This window comes from Centruroides vittatus, unplaced genomic scaffold, assembly GCF_030686945.1.
Source record: "Centruroides vittatus isolate TY-2023 unplaced genomic scaffold, ASM3068694v2 contig_1057, whole genome shotgun sequence".
NCBI classification, from domain to species: domain Eukaryota; kingdom Metazoa; phylum Arthropoda; class Arachnida; order Scorpiones; family Buthidae; genus Centruroides; species Centruroides vittatus.
Window position 1 is genome coordinate 651,056 of NW_027120684.1, and position 23,667 is coordinate 674,722.

Below are 23,667 nucleotides of genomic sequence, written 5' to 3' on the forward strand. Positions count from 1 at the left end.
GACTTATATACATGTTAAAATTTAGTGTGCAAACTGTGGTAAAGAAGCTGTTTTCTATTGCTGTTGGAATACAAGTTATTGCGATTATCCTTGTCAGCAAGCTCACTGGCCACAACATATGTCTACATGTGGCCAAAATCATGTCACAACTGTAAAAGAACAATTAGTAACTAATATGCCAAATTTAGGCCCAGAAATGACAATAACACAATCACCAGCAATTCATGGTAATCTTCCTGTTAGAATTCAATTCTCAGGATTGCACAATCAAACACAAATTACACAGCAAGCAAATAAACAAAAGGTAAGACTAATATTTTATTCCAAGTAAATAAAAATTATGTATAAGGATTATCATCTATTATTTTTTACCTAATATAAATTAAATCAAATTTTTACTTGTAAACTAAGTTACATGAAACCAACAATTTTTATGAATTAATGAAATTTTTGTATTATAAAGTTTCATAGCTAATATTTTGAGTAATAATGTATGAAAGATTATAAATTATTAACCAAAAATGATTTAAAGATTACTTTCTGAAAAAGTATATAAAAAATTAGTCTTTAAACACACAGAAAATCTTGTTTTATTCTGAATCTTTTTAAATTTTATAATTTGAATTAATATAAAATTTTGTTTGTTTGGAATTTCTTGGAAAAAGTTTTGAATATCTTTGGATGCTGTAAATGTTAGAAAAATAAAACTAATCTTGAAATAATTCCAGTCTGTAAAAAATAAAATTTGTCATTTTTTTTGTCAATGAAACACTTTGCTTAAACTATAAGATAAAATCAAATTATTACAATTAAAAATATTTATAATTAATATTGCTAATTATACTTTAAATAACTAATGATTTTACATTTATTACATAAAATTATTTTTTTTTTTAAACTAATATTTGATTACAAAATTTTATTACTGTTATTTCATATTTATTTATCAGTTTAATTAATTTATAAAATTTTTCTCTCTTTACATACATTAATAATTATATAAGGAAAGATATAGTTTATCTTGAAAATATATTTATACAGAAGAATTTACATCATTAACAAAACATATTTTTGATATCTTTTTATGCTTTTATTTTAAAATTCAGAAAATGGCATTCACATTTTTAAGAAACAAACAAAATCAATAATCTAAATATTTTAAGCTAAGTCTTCATCAAGACAACAATGATTAAAATCATGTAATATGAAATATTTAATACTAAAATAAAATCAACACTTTTAATATTCTTATGTTCTAAAAGTAATTATAAATTAGAACACTCATGTTCAAAAATGTTCATAGCACTGACAATTCCAATACATTTTATTTTATTGATTCTGTTTGATTTTTGAAAACATTCATTCTAGAAGTGTTGATTTTAGTGATGGGACAATTGATTAATCAGAATCAGGAATTGGAAAAATTGGAATCGACCAAATCTCATTACGATTTCCAATTCTTAAAATGATTTTTCCATATTTAATAAGAAAATTATTTGTTTCAGTTGAAGATTAAAAATTTTTTAAATTACGATACTAACAATTCAATTATTGGAAGCTTTCGTGTCAACAAAGCAGAGAGCACGCAATGCCTCATACACGAGGTAACGTCTGTCACGGCGGACTTTTCTTTCATGTGGTCAGAACAATGAGAGATTGCACTCAATTAGTACTAATTGTTCCCATTTTAGAGGAGATAGGGTGACATTTAGAGTTGTCACCTGGCCGATATTGGGTCAGCTTGACTGGCAATTTCAAATTGAGGCCAGTGGTCGATGAAAATGAAAATATTTAAGTGCCAGGAAACAGTTCACAAATAAACAAAATTATATTTTAATTGAAAAAATAATATATAATATTATTTTTGATATTTAGTATGTTTACTTAATATTAAAATGCTTGAACAACACTTTAAATACTTTTTCAGCAACACTAATTTCTTTAAAAGAATGTTTTCAACCTTTTTTTTTTTTCTTTATAGGTCTGCATCAGGTTTAACAAGATTTGAACTGTTTAAGAAGACAATTTAAATTTTGTTAAACCTAATACAGACCTATAAAAAAAAGAGGTTGAAAACTTTCGTTAAAAGAAATTAAAGTGTTGCTGAAAGAAATATTTAAGGTGCTGTTCAAGCTAAATTAGTTTGATCTTATATAGAAGTGTTTTTAACAAATGTGATTTGTGCAATTCTAAGTAAAAATAATTATTCATGCTAAATTTACTGCTGTTTTGATTTTTAAAAATTGATTTTTTAAGATGAATCAGTCTAGGCATTCATTTGATTTTTCTTTCCCAATTGTTTTTCATTCTTAAGTTTGATGTTTATTAATTAATAAATGTACTGTGCTCATAATGTAAATCATTAATTTTTCTAAACAAAAATAAACATTAGAAACTATTCAAAACTATCAGAAACAGGAGTTTTCAGCAGAATTGGAATCTGGAGAAATTTTGATATTGTCCCATCACTAGTTGATTTTATAATTTGTGAATTTTATTTATTATTTGTTTCCAAATTTTTTGAAAAATATACTTTATTAATAGCATATTGATTATTAAATTTTATTTGCTTTAAAGTCAACACTGACTTTAAAGCAAATAAAATTCAATACAGTTAACACTAACTGTAGTTTCTATTTCATAAATGAAAGGTCATTTCTTAAGAACTTTCTAGTAGAAATTTTAAAAATGTTTAAAATATTTTTTGAATTATAAAAATTATGCAGAAAACCAGCAGTTACTGTTTAATTCATCCATAGCTTAATTTATAATAAAATTTATTTGAAAATTTTAAATTTTCAAAATTATGAATACTTTAGAATAAAAAGAAGTGTCAATTTCCTGTTGATCAGATGACATCAAGAAGAAAAAATGGAAACATAAATCTCTCACAATCGCCAACAGCCAGCATACAACAAGCTGATGTCAGATTATCTCCCCATCCTTCTACACAAATTCTTGGTGCTAATTATACTCTACAGGTAAATGTTATTTTTATTATATAGATGACATATTATTTTATGAATAACTATTATTGGACTTTATTATCAATTCTTAAGAAAGGGCTGCATTAAAATGAAACATAATTACAATCTTTAACTATGTAAACATTTTTGAAAATATATTTTAATTTACTTTTTCTATGTAAGAAATATATTTTCTGATGATAATGAATTTCTATGTATATCTATATTTAACATTTAAAATTTAAAAATTTGTGACTTTTTTAAAGCATAGTTTAAAAATTCATAATTTACATGGTTATAATTTATATTTTATAAATCACAAATTAAAAATTAAATAGTTTGTTTTAAAGTCAAACTGTTTTATCTTAATCCTATTCCATATTCCAAAAATGTTTAAAGTTCAGTTATAATATTTTATTTTTAAGAACAAGCTATTTGTTTACATTAGTAATGTTTTATTAACTAAAACTTTATTCTTGCAAACTGAGTTTATTGATTTTCATAAAATTAAAAATTAGTTAAGTGTTTAATCCTTCAGTGGGCTTGCCTTTTAAAGTTTCATGAGAGGCAGTGGTGATATTCGAAATATTTAACAAGGGGTTCGCTAGCAGAAAATTTTTCCCTGACAATCACTGACAAATGAAATGGAAGTTTTGAATAGAAATAAATACAATACCTTTTCTTGCAACCGTATATCTAACAATCAGTGGCGTACTTGGAACGTAACGAGCCATGGGTGAAGGACAGGTGACGATAATATTTTAGGGCTGTTGACCCTTTTTTTTTTTTTTTTTGTGTCGTCATCTCTCGAGATACATTATACTTTTTCTTTCGCTGTCCATAGCCCGACACCTGTTCGACAGCCATCTTGTATTATCTCGCGCGCGTGGCATTCTGGGATCTCTCTTATGACTGGATCAAGAACTCTCTTGAATCGATCGCGATTAAACCTCGATTGAAACGGTCGAGAGAGATCGCACCAAGACATACTCCCTGACCTTGCTCACAATCTAGATTGAAATGCTCGGTACGAACGGGGTATAAGGCTCTAGTTTAGTAGTATTACAGAGTATAATACGCATATATTAATATATTTTTTTAAAAAAAACAAATCCACTGAGAAATGTTCCGTGTGTTTAACAAGGTTCGGGAAACTGAAAATTTTAACAACGGGTTTGGCCGAACCTGTGCGAACCCGCCGAATATCACCACTGATGAGAGGGTATATTGCAGCTGTTATAATCACATGAAATATTGGAGGATATTGCAATATTATATATTGCATATCCTCCAATATTTAATTTTTGTTGAAAATTTAATAAAATAAAAGAGGAATTAATCTTAGAATTTTTTATTTAATAAATGCAGCTATAAAGCATCTAGCTAATAAAAATAGGTTACTCCACGTTCATTTGTTGCTTGCCTTCACACGTGGTATATTTAGTGATTATATGACTATATTTTGTGCAGAAATTTTTACCACATTCTTGACAGATTGTTTTATTCTATTATTTTTAATCTTTTACAAGAAAGTCATCTTTCTTATCAGCTGATTTTTGGAGTCACTGTTATGATTTCCTTCCTCTTACTCAGTTTGTGTCATAATCAGTCTATTCTGACTCTTTTCTTTTCTCTATCAATTTCCTCACAACTTGTTCTAAAACTTCATCAAACTTCTCCTGGGTCAAAGCTTTATGAGCTATAAAAATTATGAAAATTTAGGCATCTCAAAAGCCATTTGGTATATTTTTAAATTATTATGTTTAAGAATGTATTGAAGTCTGCAGCATTGTTAAATAAAGATATTTATGTGATAGGTTTGCAAAAAGTAAATTACTTTCTTCAAATAAATTTAAAAATTAAATAAAAAATATGTACAAATTATATTCCAAGGCATGTAGTGGCAAGCCTTGAAATATAATAATGCCTTGGAAAATATGTAGTGGCAAGTACACCACAGATATGCTACTCTCTCACGGATTGTGCTTTTTAGGGCTAAAATTGCCACTTGGCGACATTTTTTTTCACTCTGGTTTTTTCAGTAGACTGAAGCACAAAAATTTTGACATGACAGAACCTGTGAAATATTGACTATGCATTATGATCAAATGTGTTATTTGGAATTATTCATTAAAAAATTATTCAAAAATAATTTCTATTTCTAAGTGACAGCTCAATATTTTACTTTTGCTTTCTGGACTCCAGATTGATAAAGGCTACCAGCACTTGCATTAATTAAATTAGTAAGTAAAACTGGTGGTGATAAATAATTTGAAGTAGGAAAAAAAAATTAAAACAGGCAAAATGGTTGGTGATTTTTAAAAATTTTCCAGAGATTCCTGGTATCTAATTAAAAATTTAGAAACAACTAAATGGTTAGAGATGGGGAGGCCACTTGACACATAAGTGGTGACTTTTATTCTAAATAAGGAATACTGAAGCACTCTTCTGAACCATCTGTGTACAAAGTCTTAAAAAAGACTTTATTAACATTCTGTGGAATTTGCCATAAACAGGCCCGCTGAAGGATTAATATTAAAAAAACACATCAAGTTGAAATCGTAATTATAAGAAAAGAAAGGAAAAGCAAAATATTTTTGATTGAACAGTACTTGTAAGCATATTTGTGCAGTAATAATATAATTACAAAATTGACAAGATTATTTTGACATCATCACAATGCCAGGCTGCAATTTTTAATCATATTTTAATTTAATAATTCATAATAATAATAATTAAATATAATAATCTAATCTGGTAATAGTCTCTTTAATCTGAAAAACATTGACGGTAGACTGCCTCACAGCTTAACAGGTTCCAAAAAACTCCTTTATTGCCTTTTTACAAATGCATTTCAGATCAGTATTATTTTTTCTGACCCCTCTTCAGTGCTTAAGTTCTTCATATACTCCTTAACACTTATACAGTAGAGGGGTCAGAAAAAATAATACTGATCCGAAATGCATTTGTAAAAAGGCAATAAAGGAGTTCTTTGAACCTGTTAAGCTGTGAGGCAGTCTACCATCAATATTTTTCGGATTAAAGAGACTATTACTAGATCAACATATAATACAGCTACCATAGGAAATTTAGTAAATATAATAATTTTAAATATAACTTTTGTTGACACTGAATCTGAAACTGTGATGACATTATTTTTCATGTGACTTTTATCACAAAAAAATGTGAGATCACATGAATATTGTGTACCTTAGAGCAGCGATTCTCAACCTTCTTAGCTCCGCAACCCCCCAAATAGTAAATATAAATAAAATTAATAGTTTGTGACTCCCCACCCAAGGGAATAATAACAGTAAGTCTTACTATTACTAATTGAATTTTGACTGTAATTATAAATGTAAACAAATGCAATTGTCACATTAATTTCTTTTGTTTACATGTGTACTTATTGTAAGTAAAATGTTTATAAGTTTATAATAAATGATTTTTTCTCATAAAATGATTTCATTATTGTTTCACAATTTTCCTTTAATATCACTGTTACCCCCAGGTTGAGAAACACTGCCCTAGAGGGTTGAGTGATATGTTATTGATCTCAGTTTATTGTAAGGACTAATTCTATATCAACTATATTGTTCTAGAGCAGGGTAAAAATTTTGAATGGAAATCACATGATTTCCAGACCAGAAGTTCATATATAATTATTTGGGACCTCTGGCCTGTAAGCTTTTCATATCTAGTCTCAATTTTTACCTATCTTACTCCATTCATATTAACAAATAACAGATGAGTAGACAGAAAGATGACAGTGGAAATTTATGTCTGCAGTTTTCAAATTGCAGCTCAATAAAACTAATGTAGATACCAAATATTTATGTAGTAATAAAATTGTATGTATTCATATACATGAGATATTTATATATATATTTGAATAATTTGATTAACTTAAAATTAAATTTTACAATTTAATATAAAATATAATTGAGTCTTAAGAAATTAACTGAAAATGTAAAATATGTTTTTAAAGTAATTAACCAAAGTTAAAAATCAATAAAAATTGGAATTAAACATTTTCTCCTGCTTTTTAAAAATTAAAAAGTGGTTGAATGAAATAATTGCTAAATACAATTATCAATGTTGTTAATATGTTCTTTTGAAGTAAAACATTTGTCACCTATGGATATTTTAAATTTAAAAACACAAAATATAAATATATTATATCAGTTTTATAGGATTTTTATGAGTTTGTTAATTTATTTTAAAGATATTTAAAATGTACTATTTTTAGTATAAAATTGTTATTAATTAGTTAATGACATTTACTTATAAAAGCTACGTATTTAAGATTTTTATATTAAAAGTGTTTGATATGTAGCTTTTACAAGCAAATAATATTTTTTAGTTAATAAAAAATTAAGAAAAATGTAAACATTTCTTTTAGATATTGGTCATCTATTAATTACTTGTACAGTTTAAGGGAGGAGAAGGGTTGCTAAAAGTACAGATCAGTACATTATGGTAAGGGGGATCAAGGCATTATCTATGTACATTTTTTTAATGATATTAAGGACATACAAATTTGTTCATATAAGCCTATAATAGAAAAATATTAACAGAACGTGTTTGTCATTTTTTTAATGTTCAGTGGGTTCACGAACTATTGTAGACATAATTAAAAGGGATGGGTTTGCTGAAAGTATATTATTGTACACAACAGGGAGAAAAGAGAGTCAAAAGTTGCTAAAAACTGTATATGTAATTAGTGGACAGCCCTATATGACGAGTACAAATAATTGTTAATATATATAAGTAGAATAATTATTACATGATATCAGAAGGCAGACATAAATAAATAAAAAAATTATCTATTTTAGGTGATAGTTAAATTTGATTGACTACAGTTAATCAAATCTCTTCAAAATAATCAGTTTATGCAACTCTGTATACATAAATGAAAATAATATAGATAGAAGTAAAATATAAATTTTTAGTTTGTGATGTTTTGCCATCCTTACATAATTATATAGATGATTGTATAGCATCTATATAATTATGCTATACAATAGCAATATATTTTACATTGTAAGGCAGTCAGACATTAAATATATAGTTAAATAATTTATATATTTTAGTAGCATTACTTTTTTTTTTAATTATTAACTTTAAAATTGTCATTTTTGATTAAAGACTTTTCCTAATTATTATGATAAATTTTGTAATATAGAATGATTGAAATTCTGTACTTTTATTACTGTATCAATGCTTTACTGAACTACTATTTAATATTTATTTTATATGTTAGCTTGATAAAATATTGATATAGTAATCTTTCAAATATGTGAGTTTGAGCAGTGCTTCTCAAACATTTTTAGATTATTGATCTTCTTAGTTCTGACTGTTAGTAGTAATGCCTCCTGTTCTGTGGTCACAGACCCTTGCCAGGGCTCGTTTTTTTAGCCCACCAATATAAAGTGAAGCTAAATAACTGAAATATACCTGTCTCCAAAAATGTTCCCTTGGATAATTCAAAGTGTATGATATCATCCTCCCAGGGATGATATCATGCACTTTGAGAATCACTGCTTTAGAGCAGAATCTTTTCTACTTCATCTTGTTTCTTACATTTTTATTAATCTTCTTACAGTTTTTGAAGAATATTAAGACAATATTTTCATCTATTTATGTTGATAATTTTTATTTAAATTATTAATTTTTATGTTGATTTAAAATAATAACCTAAGTTATTAGGAATAATGAATAATTTCTTGTAACTAGAATCAAATTTGGATATGAATATCTGCAATGAAGTCTTCGAAGCAGATTAAACTTAAACAAAAGTGCAAATTTCAAATAAAACAAAATATACATTTAAAATCAACTAATTAAAATTTAAAATAAAGATAGATAAATGTAGATAGATTAATAACAAACATTTTTAATATTATTATACAGAATAGGCATATCAACTATCAGAAAAAACTCTGAAGCAGATTGTTGGGAATTCATCACTGGGAGAAGTTGCTGTCATAAAAATTTTATAAAATAGTAAATTGCCACAATAAAAATGTTGCATATTTTATAAATTGTAGTATGATAAAACAGTCAAGTATAGATGAAATAAACATTTTTTTTATCAGAAATTTTTTATTTATTTATTTTTTTATGTACCATTACACAAAAGTAATAAATAAGAAATTAATTTAACTATTGTGACTTTTTTCTGGAACATATATCATTACATAACAAGACACACCCATCTCATTATGTAATGATATATGTTTTACTCCATCAGAGATTTGTTGGTAACATAGTAATTTGAATTTGACCAAGATTCTTCTATATGTGTTTAATGCTTAGAATGTCAAAAATCTGAAGTAGGGTTCAGGTAGAGCCCAAAAATGTTTGTTAATGCTTTAAATCTGTCACTGGACACTAGTGAGGTTTTGAGAGGTGTTTTATACATTAAAATTAGTATGTAAAAAAGTAATGGAACAACATTAAAGAGATAATTAAATGATTCAATTTGTGTTATCAGCTGTTAGATTGGCTAGTGGATAGTATCTGGTATCTGCTAGCTCAATCTTTTAATAATATGTAGCATTTATGAAGATAATAAACATTGTTTAACATTAGTATGCATTGTGAATATCGTAGTATTTAAGGACTAAAAAGTAATTTACTCAATGATATTAAGTTTGTTTTTTAATTCTTACAAATCAGCAATGGCATGAACCAAAATACTTCATTAATAAATTATCAAAAAGACCAAAGAAAGGTGATGTTCCTTGAAGGCAAAATTAAAGAACTAGATTATTTGTAGGGAATATATTCAGAAATTATGGTTTCTCACAATAATTTTTCATCATAAATGATACATTTAGAAAAAAGAGACAAAGACTAGAAATGTGATAGCAATATTTCATTACATGAAAACCTGTTTTTATTTTCTAATCATATATTTTTCTCATTTCCTAAGTTATTTTATTTTATTTTTTTACTGTACAGTAGAGCGTCGATAAGTGGAACGTCGGTAAGTGGAATGGCCGGAAAGTGGAACGATTTTCAGTCAGACTGTGTCGTGCTGAATCGAATGTTTTTGATACTAAATTTACTTCTAAAGTATAATTTTCATGTTTTTTATATTCTTTAATATATTTATTTTGTTTGTACAAAATGCAGAAATAATTTTTAATGATACGATAGCCTCGATGATTATTATAAAAATTTTCATTAGGCTTAAAATCGACGAAAATTCAACACGAAGCGACACGCAACGGAGAAAAATTTGAACATCGGACAGGTTAATGTATTTTTCGTACAAAGTCGGAAACTGGAACAAATCATTAACTGGAAGGACCCCAGTCCCCAATTGGTTCCACTTATCGACGCTCTACTGTATTTCATATTTATGTATTCACAGTTTGTTTCTGTATTTGAAATATTTTGGAAAAATGTAACTTCTGCAAATATGGAACTGCTACTATATTATATATTTTTAAAGACATGATGATTATTTAAATATATAAATATATAAAAATATATTTAAATATTAAAATGTTTAAATGAATTAATTCATAATGTGCATATACAACTTGGAATAAACTGACACATTCCTGGAGCTAAACAATCAGTTCATATTGGCTTCATGTTTAATATAGGAATCATTGTTTCCACTAACTAAATCTGAAATAGTACATACCTTTTTTACATGGTTATTGTTCTATTCAATAGATAAGCCAACATGTATAACAATTTTATTTTAATAAGAGCATCAAAGTTAAAATTAAATATGTAATAGTATCAAAAAATATTTAGAACTATACAGAAAATGCTTTCCTCACTGAAAAAAATAATTCATCTTACTCAAAATTTTCTTGAGAATAAAAAATTATTTTATCTAGAATTCACTATAAAGAAAATTTTTGATAAACAACTTCTTATAGTATCTTAAGTTAGTACTTCCTATCATTCCTTTTACATAGTATCATTTTAAACATATATTAAACTTATAAAATATCATATAATATAATATATACAGTGGGTTATCGGTTAACGGACATAATCTGTTCCAAGACTGTGTTTGCTATTCGAGTTGTTCATTAACCAATTATCAATTTACCATAGATTTTTATGGGAATTTGATTAATCTGTTCTGGAGATCCCCAAAAATAAAAATACATATATACACAATCTTGCATTTTTATCAGTCATGTTTTTTCTGTTTGTGGGGCATTAAAGAATCTGTCCAATATCTTGCTTTTCATAATTTAATTTAAATAATATAGAAGTACTGGAAGAAAAGAATCAGCCCAGAGTGGGATTCAAACCTGCAACTTCTGCTTACCGTGCAGATGTGTTGCCAATTATGCTACCAGGACCTTCGGTCCAATCTCCCCATCCAGTATATATAAGCTTACATTATGAAACCCACTCCGGGCCAATTCTTTTCTTCCAGTACTTCTAAATTATTTAAATTAAATTATTAAAATTATAATTATTAAATTTATTAAGAGTTGGTGCCTAACGCCTAACTCTAGTGCCAAATTGTCATAATAATATTATAGCCATTTCTAGCCCAATTAATATTCAGCTTTAGTTGGATGTCTTGCTTTTTTCTCTTCAGGATTTTTCAGAAGTAATTAATAGCATTGTAATTGTAGAGATCCCCAAGCCTATTAGCCTCAACCTGGTTTGGATGCCATTCTAAGATCGTTGTTCTAACATCCTCCCACTTCTTCAAAAGATCTTTAATAGCAAATGTTTACATTAATCTTCATTTTCAGAAGAAAACATATGTCGCTGAATTTTGTGGTGTTCTTCATTCAAGAGTTTTTTGGCAGTCTTCTGTTGTCAGATCAGTTTCAGGTTCCATTATGAGCTCTTCAATGTTCTTTATTTCTCAGATGTAATTTTTGTTACTCTGCTGCTTGAGTCTTCTTGATTATACAGTATCTTTCTTAGATAAGATTGAACTGCTGCCTACTGTAGACCTGTTCAAGCCATACTCCCCAGCAACATCAGACATCTGCCTGCTCTCTTACCTTTGCTATTATACTCTCAATTTTCAAAAATAAAAACCAATGCAAAACTTAATGAGTGCCTGCCTGACAGTCTCATGAATACTATAAAAAAATTCTTTTTGTCATAAAAATAAAAGGTTGGAATTACAAAGGAGAATTTCAAAGTTCAGAGGAATACCATCCGATCAGTATATACTGGGTTGAACGTCAATGTCAACATCTCCTGTGCTTCAAAAAGTTTCGAATTGTTGCCTGAAGACAAGGGAAGACCAATCGGTATTCATTATTTTATGTCACTTCTTTTTGTATTTGTTCTGAGGTGTTTGTTATCTGAACATGTGCTTGTTGTCTGAACATAAAAATCTTTTGCAAAAGTGTTTGTTATCCAATTTGTTTGTAGTCTGAACTGTTCGTTAACTGATCACCCACTGTATTATATTTAGAATACAACTGAAACACACAAGAATATAAATCTTAAACAATTAAATATTATATTGAATGAATATTAGAACATAAATTCTTTTCAGTGCTCAAAGTTTTGCCAAAATATTTTTGTTACAAATATACTTAGACTTGCCATGAATCTCATTAGTAAATCCTGGACATTGAAGTGGGTCTGTAAGTAGTTTTCTGTTGTTTTCCTCTTTTATAAAGACACTAAACTTCAGAATACAGTTTTTAGTTTCTTTCACCATACAATAAGTACACAAATACTATATTGTCCTAACAGTGGTTAAACTATGATTCTATTAAAGTCAAATACTTTTTATTGTTTCTTCGATGTATTCCATCCTAGGTGTCCAAATGTAATCTGTCAAATTCCAAAAGCACATAATTATGCCTTCATTTCAAAATTCCAAAATTATTGTCACTAATCAATGAAAATTAATATCAATGAAATACTTATTTTATTGATGAATATATGACTTTTTATATATTTAACAAAATCTTTATTATACAAAGAACTTGTACATGTTATTTATACTTATTTTCATCTTATGATGAAATTGTCATAAAGGATTTATCCATAAACCATGTATTCTGGTTTAGGAGAGGAATGGGTAAGATAAAAAAACAAGTAAGAAAATAAATGAATTTAGAAACATTAAAAAAAAAATTCTTTACTGCATTTAATAATATATTAAAATTTTTACAGTATTCAATTAAATTAGCTGATTTTCTTGTAATATTAGTGCATGATCTGTATTAAGTGAAATCATTATTTGCAATGCTTTTTATCCTATTTATCCAACACATGGACTGTACAGAAATGTATGGTATTTTAAAAAACTATTGATGAAATATCAATCATGTATTGAAAATAAAATTCCTCTTTTTTATTTGAAAGATTCAAAATCTGTATTTTAAAGAAATTCAACTCTGAAGAATACTAATACAATTTTTAAAATAATTTTTAATATAAAAGTAATTATACCTAAGGTCATAATATATTTATACTTATAAATTGGGAGAAATATTGAGAGGAGAATGGATTGGATTTTCTGAAAGATTTAGAGAAATTAGTGAAAATAGAACAGCTGTACTTTGAAAGACACATTAGAACCAATATGGGAAAGGATGTCACTTATGGGCATTAAAAATACATTTCAAGTGTAGATTTGAAGTTAAAGTATTGAATTTCATTATTTAGATTTTTAAAAATAAGATAACAACTCCCTTTTAAATATTTAAATATGGTTTAGCATGCCATCTTACAGTTACATGTCATATATTTAATTATTAACTATTGGAGAGTTTTGGAAACTTAAATTTTACATAAGGAATTTTTAAGATGAAACAAAAATTCTCTACATAATTAAACCTTTATTCAAAAATGTAAGCACTGTCTTGGTCAGTAACATTTTATCATATTTTTGGAATAAAAAAATATAAGCCATGTAGTTTGAGTTTCTTCAGTGAATTAAAGCTTCTATTGTAGTAAGCAATTCTTTGAATCGAACTGATGATGACTGTCATCAGACTATACCTTATGTTTTATTCTGTAATCAAATTAAGCTTGAATTTATAGTTAGAACATGTATAAATTTGACAAATGAATGCATAAAATTAAACATATCATATAAAAAATTAGAGATATTACATAAAATAAATAATATACGTTTATAAAAAACATTGACCTTGATTTTCCATATGTTAGAAAGCGAGCATCTTTAAAATCAATGCATTCATGGTCATGGAAATGCTTATAAATATCTATTTTTTCTAGAATCTTGCCTTGGTTAAGGTCAGTAAATAAAATTAAACTTGAGGTAAATGTAGAATTTCTTAAAGGAAAAGAAAAATAAGGAAAAATTTAAGATATTTGAAAACTTGTAAAAAATATTTGGATTAAGGAATTAATCAAATTGTTGTTCATAAGCTATTTTAAATAATCTCTTAGGTTAACAGCCATGTAACTGTTAATTATGAATCATAAAGATGGTGTGAGTTTGAACTTTATATACTAGACTTTAAGTTCTATATTGTAAAATAAATTTTTAATACATGGTTCAGAAACAAGGCTTAAATCATTTAATTTAATATTTATTATATTTAAAGCAAGCATTGTTCTAGTAAAATTTTATTTTTTAACTTCACTCGATTTTTCATGTAGTTATTTTTCACCCAACATATTGAAAGATATAAAAGAGAAATCATTTGGTAATCAAAAATTCAGATATACACAATTTAAAAAATTAATTTGATCTTCAAGAGCAATGAATTGTATTTTACTGTATATCATAAAGAAGCAGAAATGTTATGAACAAATATAATTTTTTTAAAATTTGGTTTACCTCTTTAAAGATATTTTTCAAAATACAAACTTTACTAATGTTACTTTGGTTAAAAATTAAAAACTGTTGTCTTTATAAGTACCTAAATTTAATTTTTATGTATTACATTTATTATATATTTTTGTTTTTTTGACAAACTTGAAGTTTTTTCTGTTGTTAAATAAATTATATTTTTGAAAATTTATTAAGAATTGCATATGTAATGTTATTGCTAAATGTAGAAAACATATATATAGGTTTTTATCAAGTGATTTTATGCAATAAACATGAAAATTTTTAGAACTCTGAGGAGAAAATGATTTGGCAAGTTTGTTTTTCAAACAGTTAATTATAAAAAGTCATATCAAATGAAAAAAAAGGACTTATATAACAAGAAAAAAGACAGTTTGAATAAAAATCTAGAAATACCATTACAAAATAAGACAGTTTATGCTGTCATGTTTTATTAATAAATAACAAATAATGATAGAATTAGTACAAATAATTGTACATGAAAAGTACATGATACATGACGTGACATGATATATAATTGTACATGAAAGTAATATGTAAATCAAGCAGGAAAAAGCACCAAAATCAGTAACAATAGTGGAAAATGTTCATGTTTTATTCAGATAATAGTTACAACTACTATTTTAAACTGCATTTTTCTTTGTGGTTACTATTTGAGGACAGTTATTATATCCTTTGCATTTGATGCCCATTTTTAATTTACCTCCTTAATATCCTGCTCGTCTACATCTCCTAGTCCTGCTGTATCGATTAGGTTGACAATTTGGTTAACTTAATGATATAGTGATAGGCTCTTCTCATTGAGAATTCTTGGATACCTTCAGCCATAACTTCTTCTGCACTCCATTCATGCATTTATCAGTTAATTCTTGCCAAGCGAAGTCTATATTTCCTCTGGCATCCATAATATATTTTTTCCGAAATTGCACAAAACAAACATAGATTTAAGGAAAGTAGTGCTGTGATGAATTGCCACGTTTAGCTGATTGATTCATGTTTGTAAATTGTCATATTATATATGAATCAATTAAATGCAGCGATAATTTGAATCAGTATAAATTTTGAGCTTTTTTTAAGGCTTTGAGCAGACTGTATTGTATTGAATCAGTGTTAAGCGAGGTCTGTCTGTATTTATTAATTTTACATTGTTTCCCTAAGTATTCCAAAATACTCAAATAATAGATGTGGCTACTATTCAAGACAGTTATTTTTTAAATAAAATTGATAAATATAGTTTCATATAACGTTGGAATTTAATATTTTTGCCATATACATATATCAATGTCTTAATTGCTTTCTTATTGCTATTTAGTGTGTAAAACACTAATTGATACTATTCTTTCTTGAATATTTATGGTCATTCTCTTAGGATATACAATATCCTGAACATTTTTCTTGATTGGCTTCCAAAAGTATTATCTTTCCTTATCAGTTAAGGAATTGCTGATTGCATGAGAAAAAGACAGCATTATATATTATATATATATATATATATATATATATATATATATATATATAAGGTCAGTCCATAAGTCCATGCGCATTTTTATGACCTTGAGAAAAATTTTGTTTTGCTGTTAAAAATGTCAGTCTAATGTGATAATTTTTACACTGAAGTGTTAAATTGGATGTCATTCATATAATACTGTTCAGAATTGTGAACATTTCAGTTGTTTATTTTCGTTAAAATGGAAGTAACCAATGAATATGAAAGACATGTTTTATACTTTTTATTTTTAAGTGGTGAGAATGCTACAAATGCAGCCAAAAAAATAAATACTGTACATAATCAAATTGTAATTAGTGCAAGGACTGCGCAGAAGTGGTTTGAAAGATTTAGAAACAATGATTTTAGTGTGGAGGATAAGGCTTGTACTGGAAGACCCGTTGACTTTGATGATGATGCTCTCTCTGCACTAGTTGAAGCAGAACCATCTTTAACAGTTGATGAAATTGTGGAACGTTTAAATTCATCCCATGGAACTGTTCATAGACACCGACAACAAATCGGAAAAGTTTCAAAGCCAGAGAAATGGATACCACATGAACTGTCAATAGCTAACCGACAACAATGTGTAAACATTTGCACGTCTCTTTTATCCTGTATTGCTTTAGAACCGTTTCTTGGTAGGCTGGTTACTGGAGACGAAAAATGGATCCTCTGTAATAATGTGATGAGAAAAAGACAATGGTCAGGTGTAATTCACTTTGAGCTGTTAGAACCTAATCAAACAATTACAGCTCAAATGTATTGTGAGCGATTAGAGCGTTTAAATGAAAAATTGAAAAAAAGTTGACTGTCGTTAGTGAACAGAAAGCAGGTTCTCTTGCAGCATAACAATGCCAGACCACAAGCTGCAAAAATAACTGTACAGAAACTTGAAAGCTACAACTGGGAAATTTTACCTCATCCACTATATTCGCCAGATATTGCTCCCAGTGATTATCATCTTTTTCGCAGTTTGCAGAATTTTTTAAAAGGGAAAACTTTTGAGGATGAGAACAATGTAAAAAAGGCTATTTCTGAATATTTTGATTCAAAACCGAAATCATTTTACGAAGACGGGATTAAAAAGCTACCATCAAGATGGCAAGAAATTGTACAAAATAATGGTGAATACATTATAGATTGAAATAAAATTTAATTAAAATTTTTTGCTATTTTTTTTTGTAGATAAAAATATGCATGAACTGAAGGACTGACCTGATATATATGCTTTTGTAAAATAACTTAAAATTTATTGATATCAGTTATCTATTATAAAACTTGCATATATATATATATATATATATATATATATATATTTATTTATTTACTGACAGAATAAAAGTCAATAACATTTGAAATGAAACCAAATTAATCAAATTTTTCAAATATTTTATCTGTATTGTTATGATTAGTTACCTTATTTAAACAATAATAATATAAATCTATTTTTAAAATTTTTTAAACTTTAAAATAAATAAAGATATTCTACTTAAATAAAAAATATAAATTATTTATATCAGACAATGAAAGCTAAAATAAATTTATGCTGATTGTATTTCTTACATTAATTATATATAAAAAGATTTCAGAAGTATTATTGTAGGCAATTAAGTAATAAGTATTTTAGTTATCTGGAAATTATGAAAATTAACCCCCCAGTGATAAAAAATCTTTATTCACACAATGAAATAAAATTCAAAAATAGTCATAGCTACTTTATATGACAACAAAAATTATTAATTGATACATAGTTGGATCTGATTAATTCTAACTTGATTAATTTGAATTACAAAAAAGTTATGAAAACTAAAACTGGGAATACTATAAGAAAAGAAGTAACCATACACTAAATTCCAGCAATATTTACTTCAAAAAAACAAATGTTTTCAGCCTTCTTGTTATGCCTGCATCATGTCTTTTATACTGTGTTTTACAAATGCAGGCATAACAAGAAGGCTGAAAACATTTGTTTTTTGAAGTAAATATTGCTGGAATTTAGTGTATGGTTTCTTTTCTTATAGTAATTTGAATTATTGGATAATTATTGGATTGGATTATTTAAACCTGTTATTTTTTTGAAATTTGTATTTAAATTAACATTAAATAATGTAGTTAATTTAAAATTTTTCAGTATAAATTTGGTTTATGAAAACAGTGGAAGATCCAAAAGTGCCAAAAAGGAGGCTAACTGAAAAATATTTGAGTAATGTGTAAATAACTTTTATTAACATTTGCATGATAAAGGTATTGTGTACAGCCAGTCTGAAAAATCATCATAAATCTTTTTTAAAAACAACATTTCAAATAAATAAATTTTTAATTTTTTTTGTGTCATTGTGGAGGACTTACGCTCCTCAAGCATGGATGAAATTGTTACATGTCAGAAACAGATACAAATGTTGTATCTATTGAATAGATAGCAGAGTTATTTAGCTATGTTTTTACAATATCTAAGCTCAAAACTTATGAAAGTTTAACTTAAAAAATTGGTTAAAGAAATGAAAAAGTAAAGAAAAAATGAATATTTAATATTTTCAAAGAATTTGGAATACTGATGAATACTGCAAATTTGCAGAAAAGTAGTCTAATGTTCAAAAATGGATAATTTATTTTTGCTAGTGTTCAAAATAAAAAGATTTGTCTGCATGTATTGTACATAATATAGATATAGAATTCTTGGTTTCTAGGAAATTTATGTTTTTCACATCTAAATATCATATAAATAAAGCTTTTATAGGTTTCACAAAATACAAAATTTTTATCAAAGGTTCTTATGCAAGAATATGAAATAATACTTAGTATGAAAATTTTTTAAAATTGTCAATTGTCAAGGACCTAATCAATTTATATTTTGTTTAATCAGGAATTTATTGTTTTTTAAATCATAATATAAATTCCTGATTATTTTAAAAATTTATTATTTTTAATTTATTTTTATTTTCTGTTTTAATCCTAATTTTTGGATTTAAGTTACTTATATATTTTTATTACATAGATTAAATATTATATGTATATATTCACAATGAAATGCTTTCTTTTCTTTGCCTTAACTACTTGGTACCTATCTGGATTTTATTGTTATTCAGGCTTCTCACCCTTATTTTAATTACAGCAATTATCAAATCTATTTGAAAAAATTACTAAAATTTAAAATAATTATGCTGTTTATATTAATATTCATAATTTTTGTGAAATTATTATACTTTGTTGCTTAATAAAGAATTGTATAATTTCTTCTTATCATCAAAATAGACAACAACACAGAATAAATTAAATTGATATCATAATCTAAAATGCCAAAAAAAATGTTTATATACTTCTTTAATTAACAATTGTTACATGTAATAATTTTACATTAAACAATGTTTGTTTATGTACATATGTGAATGAGAGAAGTTAAAAACCTAAATTAAAAATTATGTTAAATAATTCACTGATAATGAGAAATTATTATAACTTTTTTTGTATATCAATATCATTTTATAACAGACGTTTTTAATCATAAAACATCATAACATTAATATAAGTTTGTTATAAGGATGTTGGATTTTATCATTGTTAGTTGTATTTTAAATAATGGTTCAGTATTTCTAGGAAGGTGAAGTTTTTAAGTATTTTATCATATGAATCATAATTCTCATCTAAATTTAAACTAAATTACAACTAATAAACAGTCTTGAAGTTTTTTAAACTAAACTGTATTTAACTTAGTGTAAATTTATTTTACAATTTTGCTAGAGCATTATTTAATGATAATTTCAATATACACTTTTTATTTGAATTTTATTTATGTTTACATTGTATGTTAAATTTACTTCATAGCTTTAATTCCATTTTTTTGTTTTTATTTTAAATATTTAAAATTTTGAGTTATTTTAAAGTTGTTTTAATATTTATAATCATTATTTGATATTCAGATTTGTCAAGTTTAAATTGTAAACATAATTTTAATAATTTTAATTCTTGACAAATTTGAACATAAAAAAAATTTTTATGATAACATTTTAAGGCTGAGCATTTAAATACAATCAGTAAATTTAGTAATTAATAATAGAAAATTATTTAATATGTCTATTGTAGACTATGCTCATAAATAAAGTGTGTCACTTTGACTGCCTCTAGGTGAAAAACCGTTATTTGTAAGAAGAAATTTGGAAAAGATAACTTCCTGTTCTCACGGAAACAAAAAGGCACAAAATAATAAAACTAAAGTGAAAATAGCAAGATTACAAGTAAATTCAGATCAGACTTTATGAATTTATATAATATAGGTGTTCTACAACAGTTAGCTGAAGCTAAAATATATATTATTAATCATGCATGAATGATCATATGCAGTTTATAAAGTTACATTCAAATAACAGCATCATTGAAACAGTATTTTCTACAAAAGTAGTAAAAATATTAAGAAGAGAAGAATATTTTATTGCAAAACAGTCTGTTTGAAATACTAAATAAATGTGAAGACATGTGACTTCCTATACTTCATGGGAGATGATGACATATCGAAGCTTGCATAGATGCATACATCTGAAAGACTATTTACACAGATCTTATTAAAAATATGAAATTTTTCAATTTTATTAAAATGTTATCATTTTCATCATTATATATATTTGTCTGTCATCAAAATAGAAATTAAGCAATTTTTCTAAAAAACAGTGAGAGAAAAGATGACTTTTTATTCAATTCCTAAAAAAAATTTAGTTTTTAATTATAATTATATCTTCAGGAATGCCAATAAATGGTGTGGGAAGTTCTCATTGGAAAACTCCACATATTTACATATTAATTTTTATTGAAATGCATGGCAAACAATAATAGACAATTCAGAAATAATTTGCAAATGATATTAACAAATTAATTAAAGAAATAATTTAATTTGCAAATGAAATCATATTTTTAAAGCTATTTTCTTTGGAAATTTATATCTTAAAAGAAACCTAGAACTTGCGAATATATAATAATATGTAGGTAAGTTGTCTTGATGATTATATTAAAATATCATCTTTCAACTTCTGAAACTAAGTTAGATTGAAGAGACTTTCTTTAATTTCTGTTATTTTTATTATTCAAGTATATATTCAATAAATTATAATTAAAGTATAGAATAAATAACATGTTATTAATGTTAAATATTAATAAATTAATATCAGTTTATAGATTTAGAAAATATGAATTAGTATTAAAATTTTTGGCATTAATTTATTATTATTGTAAATGGAGTGGTAAGTATATCAGTGATGTGGAATGTTTATTTAGATGAAATATATACAGCATTTATTTTGTTGGTGCAGAGGAATTTGAAAATATAAAATAAATTTCTTATGTATTTTATATCCAAAAATATGTTTCTTACTATAATCTCAATATATCATACAGTAATATTTATATATTTTTTAATAAGTGATATCTAAATATAAATTGGTATGAGGTCTGAAATAGCTTTGTGTAGTATGAATTTATTTTGAGGAAAATCTATGCATCAGACTGTTAAATTTTACTTTCTTAAATCAAATCAAATCAAATGTTCATTTATTGTAACAGGGATTAAACTTCTATTACTTGAGAATACATTGTTTTTAATTCTCAAAATTTACAGATATCACAAATTGAAAATGTTTATTTTTTCTAAACCATTAAACTAAATAAACATAGCATAACACATGATTAACAAAGATCCCATTAATTGTATTGTATATAGTATAGTATTTAAAATGTCTACTCGGATGTATTTTATTAACAGGACATATTATACCGATGTCTTTGTTCAGCAAAAGTTAAGAAAGCTTATCAGAAAAAACAAAGTGTCTTAAATCCAAACGAACACCAAACAAAAACTGGAGGAATATATAATTCATCCAACACAACCTTAATTACTCCAGTTAATCACGTTAGTTGAGGAAGACCCAGAATGGGTCGAAAACGTTTGAAGATTTACAAATGTGATTAACTGAAGTAATTACGGTTGTGTTGGATGAATTACAAACAGTCTTTATTTTCCACAGTAAGTCTGAGTAGACATTTTAAATACTATACTATAAGATAAAGACACAGGTGTATGAATTTATATAATCTAAAAAATAGGATTGGACTTCATTGAAATAAGTTAGAATATGAATCTTCCATCGAGTTACAATCACTCAAAAACATAATGTCACACCTCCTCTTAAAAAAATGATTACAAGAAAATCCTTATCTGAATGTTAGTCAAAGCATATATGAACAGAAACAATGGAATAGGTAAAACCAAGGAAGATGGAGGTGGTAGCAGAAATAAAGAACAAAATACCAGTGTGTGTTCTATACTGGTATCGATTGGCCTTATAGTAGTGGAATATAATCATATTTTGAAGAATGTATATAGAGAAATAGGAAAACTTAAGAAACTTAAAATAGCATATATGTGCAATTCTATTAAATATAACCTATTACGTGATGGCAAGGACATGGCCAATCATTTCTGCTTACTAGGAATATATCAGATTCCAATAACAAACTAGAAAATCCACCAAGAATTAGAATACATCAATTCTACCATGCACTCTCTACAAAAAGATTAGCAGAACATAATTATGACACCACAAACAAGAAACATATCACCTTATCCATTTATGCCTTGGATAATGACATCCATGCCGATCTACAGAATGCCTCCATCATAAGATGATCCTGGCAATTTGATTATATCAGAGCACTGGAAGCACTAGACATTTATAAATCTGAGAAACAAGGGACAAGTATTAATTTCAAAGAAGAAAAATTGTGGTCTTATGTTTGGTAGACTTTAAAAACTGCAACCAATACAATGATTATAATTATTTTTAAAAACTGCAACAAATGCAAGAATTATTGTTATTACATCAATGTCACTGAAAGGTTTTAAACCTTTAAACATATAATAGAAGTGGAAAACATTTAAAAAATGCAATGATGATTGAAACATAGCATTTGCAAAGATAATCAAAGCATTTCGATCCTAAAAGATGTTGACCTGATAAAGATCCAGAGGAGAGGATCGAAAACATTAGTCTGTATATGAGTGAGGACTAACTAGAGTTTTATTTTAGAAGGTTCTTTAAAGAATTTTTAATACTGACGTTTCAGCCTGAAGGAATTGTGAGTAGTCTCACTTCCTCCTAAGATCTAAATACCGGACTCTTATGGTTCTCAAGTGTAAACTAAATCCTTGCATTTGTATAATACAACTATAGTAACTATAATAAAATAAATAGAATTATCAATAAATAAGACTAAGACAATTACATCTTCAAAATAAAGTACTCACTATAAATTCAAATTTCACTGGATAGAAAGACAATACAACATGCCAACCAACATTACCAATCACTAAGTATCCCCTTAAATTTTAGTTTAAGTTAGTAAATAAATAATAATATTGGATTTATATTGATAATATAAAT

At 26.2% G+C, this 23,667-nt stretch overlaps 2 protein-coding genes across 7 annotated transcripts in view; one reads left to right on the forward strand and one right to left on the reverse strand.

The window, feature by feature from the left end:
- Window positions 1–23,667, reverse strand: part of LOC136972479 (THAP domain-containing protein 1-like) — a 306,926-nt gene that overhangs the window by 102,371 nt on the left and 180,888 nt on the right. The gene's annotated exons all lie outside the window — the stretch shown is intronic.
- The window catches only part of LOC136972206 (putative leucine-rich repeat-containing protein DDB_G0290503), a 119,463-nt gene that overhangs the window by 90,944 nt on the left and 4,852 nt on the right, over window positions 1–23,667 (forward strand). For 2 of the 5 annotated variants that reach the window (XM_067266766.1, XM_067266777.1), the window contains 2 exons: window positions 26–304; window positions 2,820–2,981. In XM_067266766.1, the coding sequence (XP_067122867.1) occupies window positions 26–304; window positions 2,820–2,981 (441 nt within the window). Of the gene's footprint in view, window positions 1–25; window positions 305–2,819; window positions 2,982–8,879; window positions 9,560–23,667 lie in introns of those variants that run through there. The other 3 variants (XM_067266783.1, XM_067266769.1, XM_067266789.1) reach the window with 3 other exon arrangements.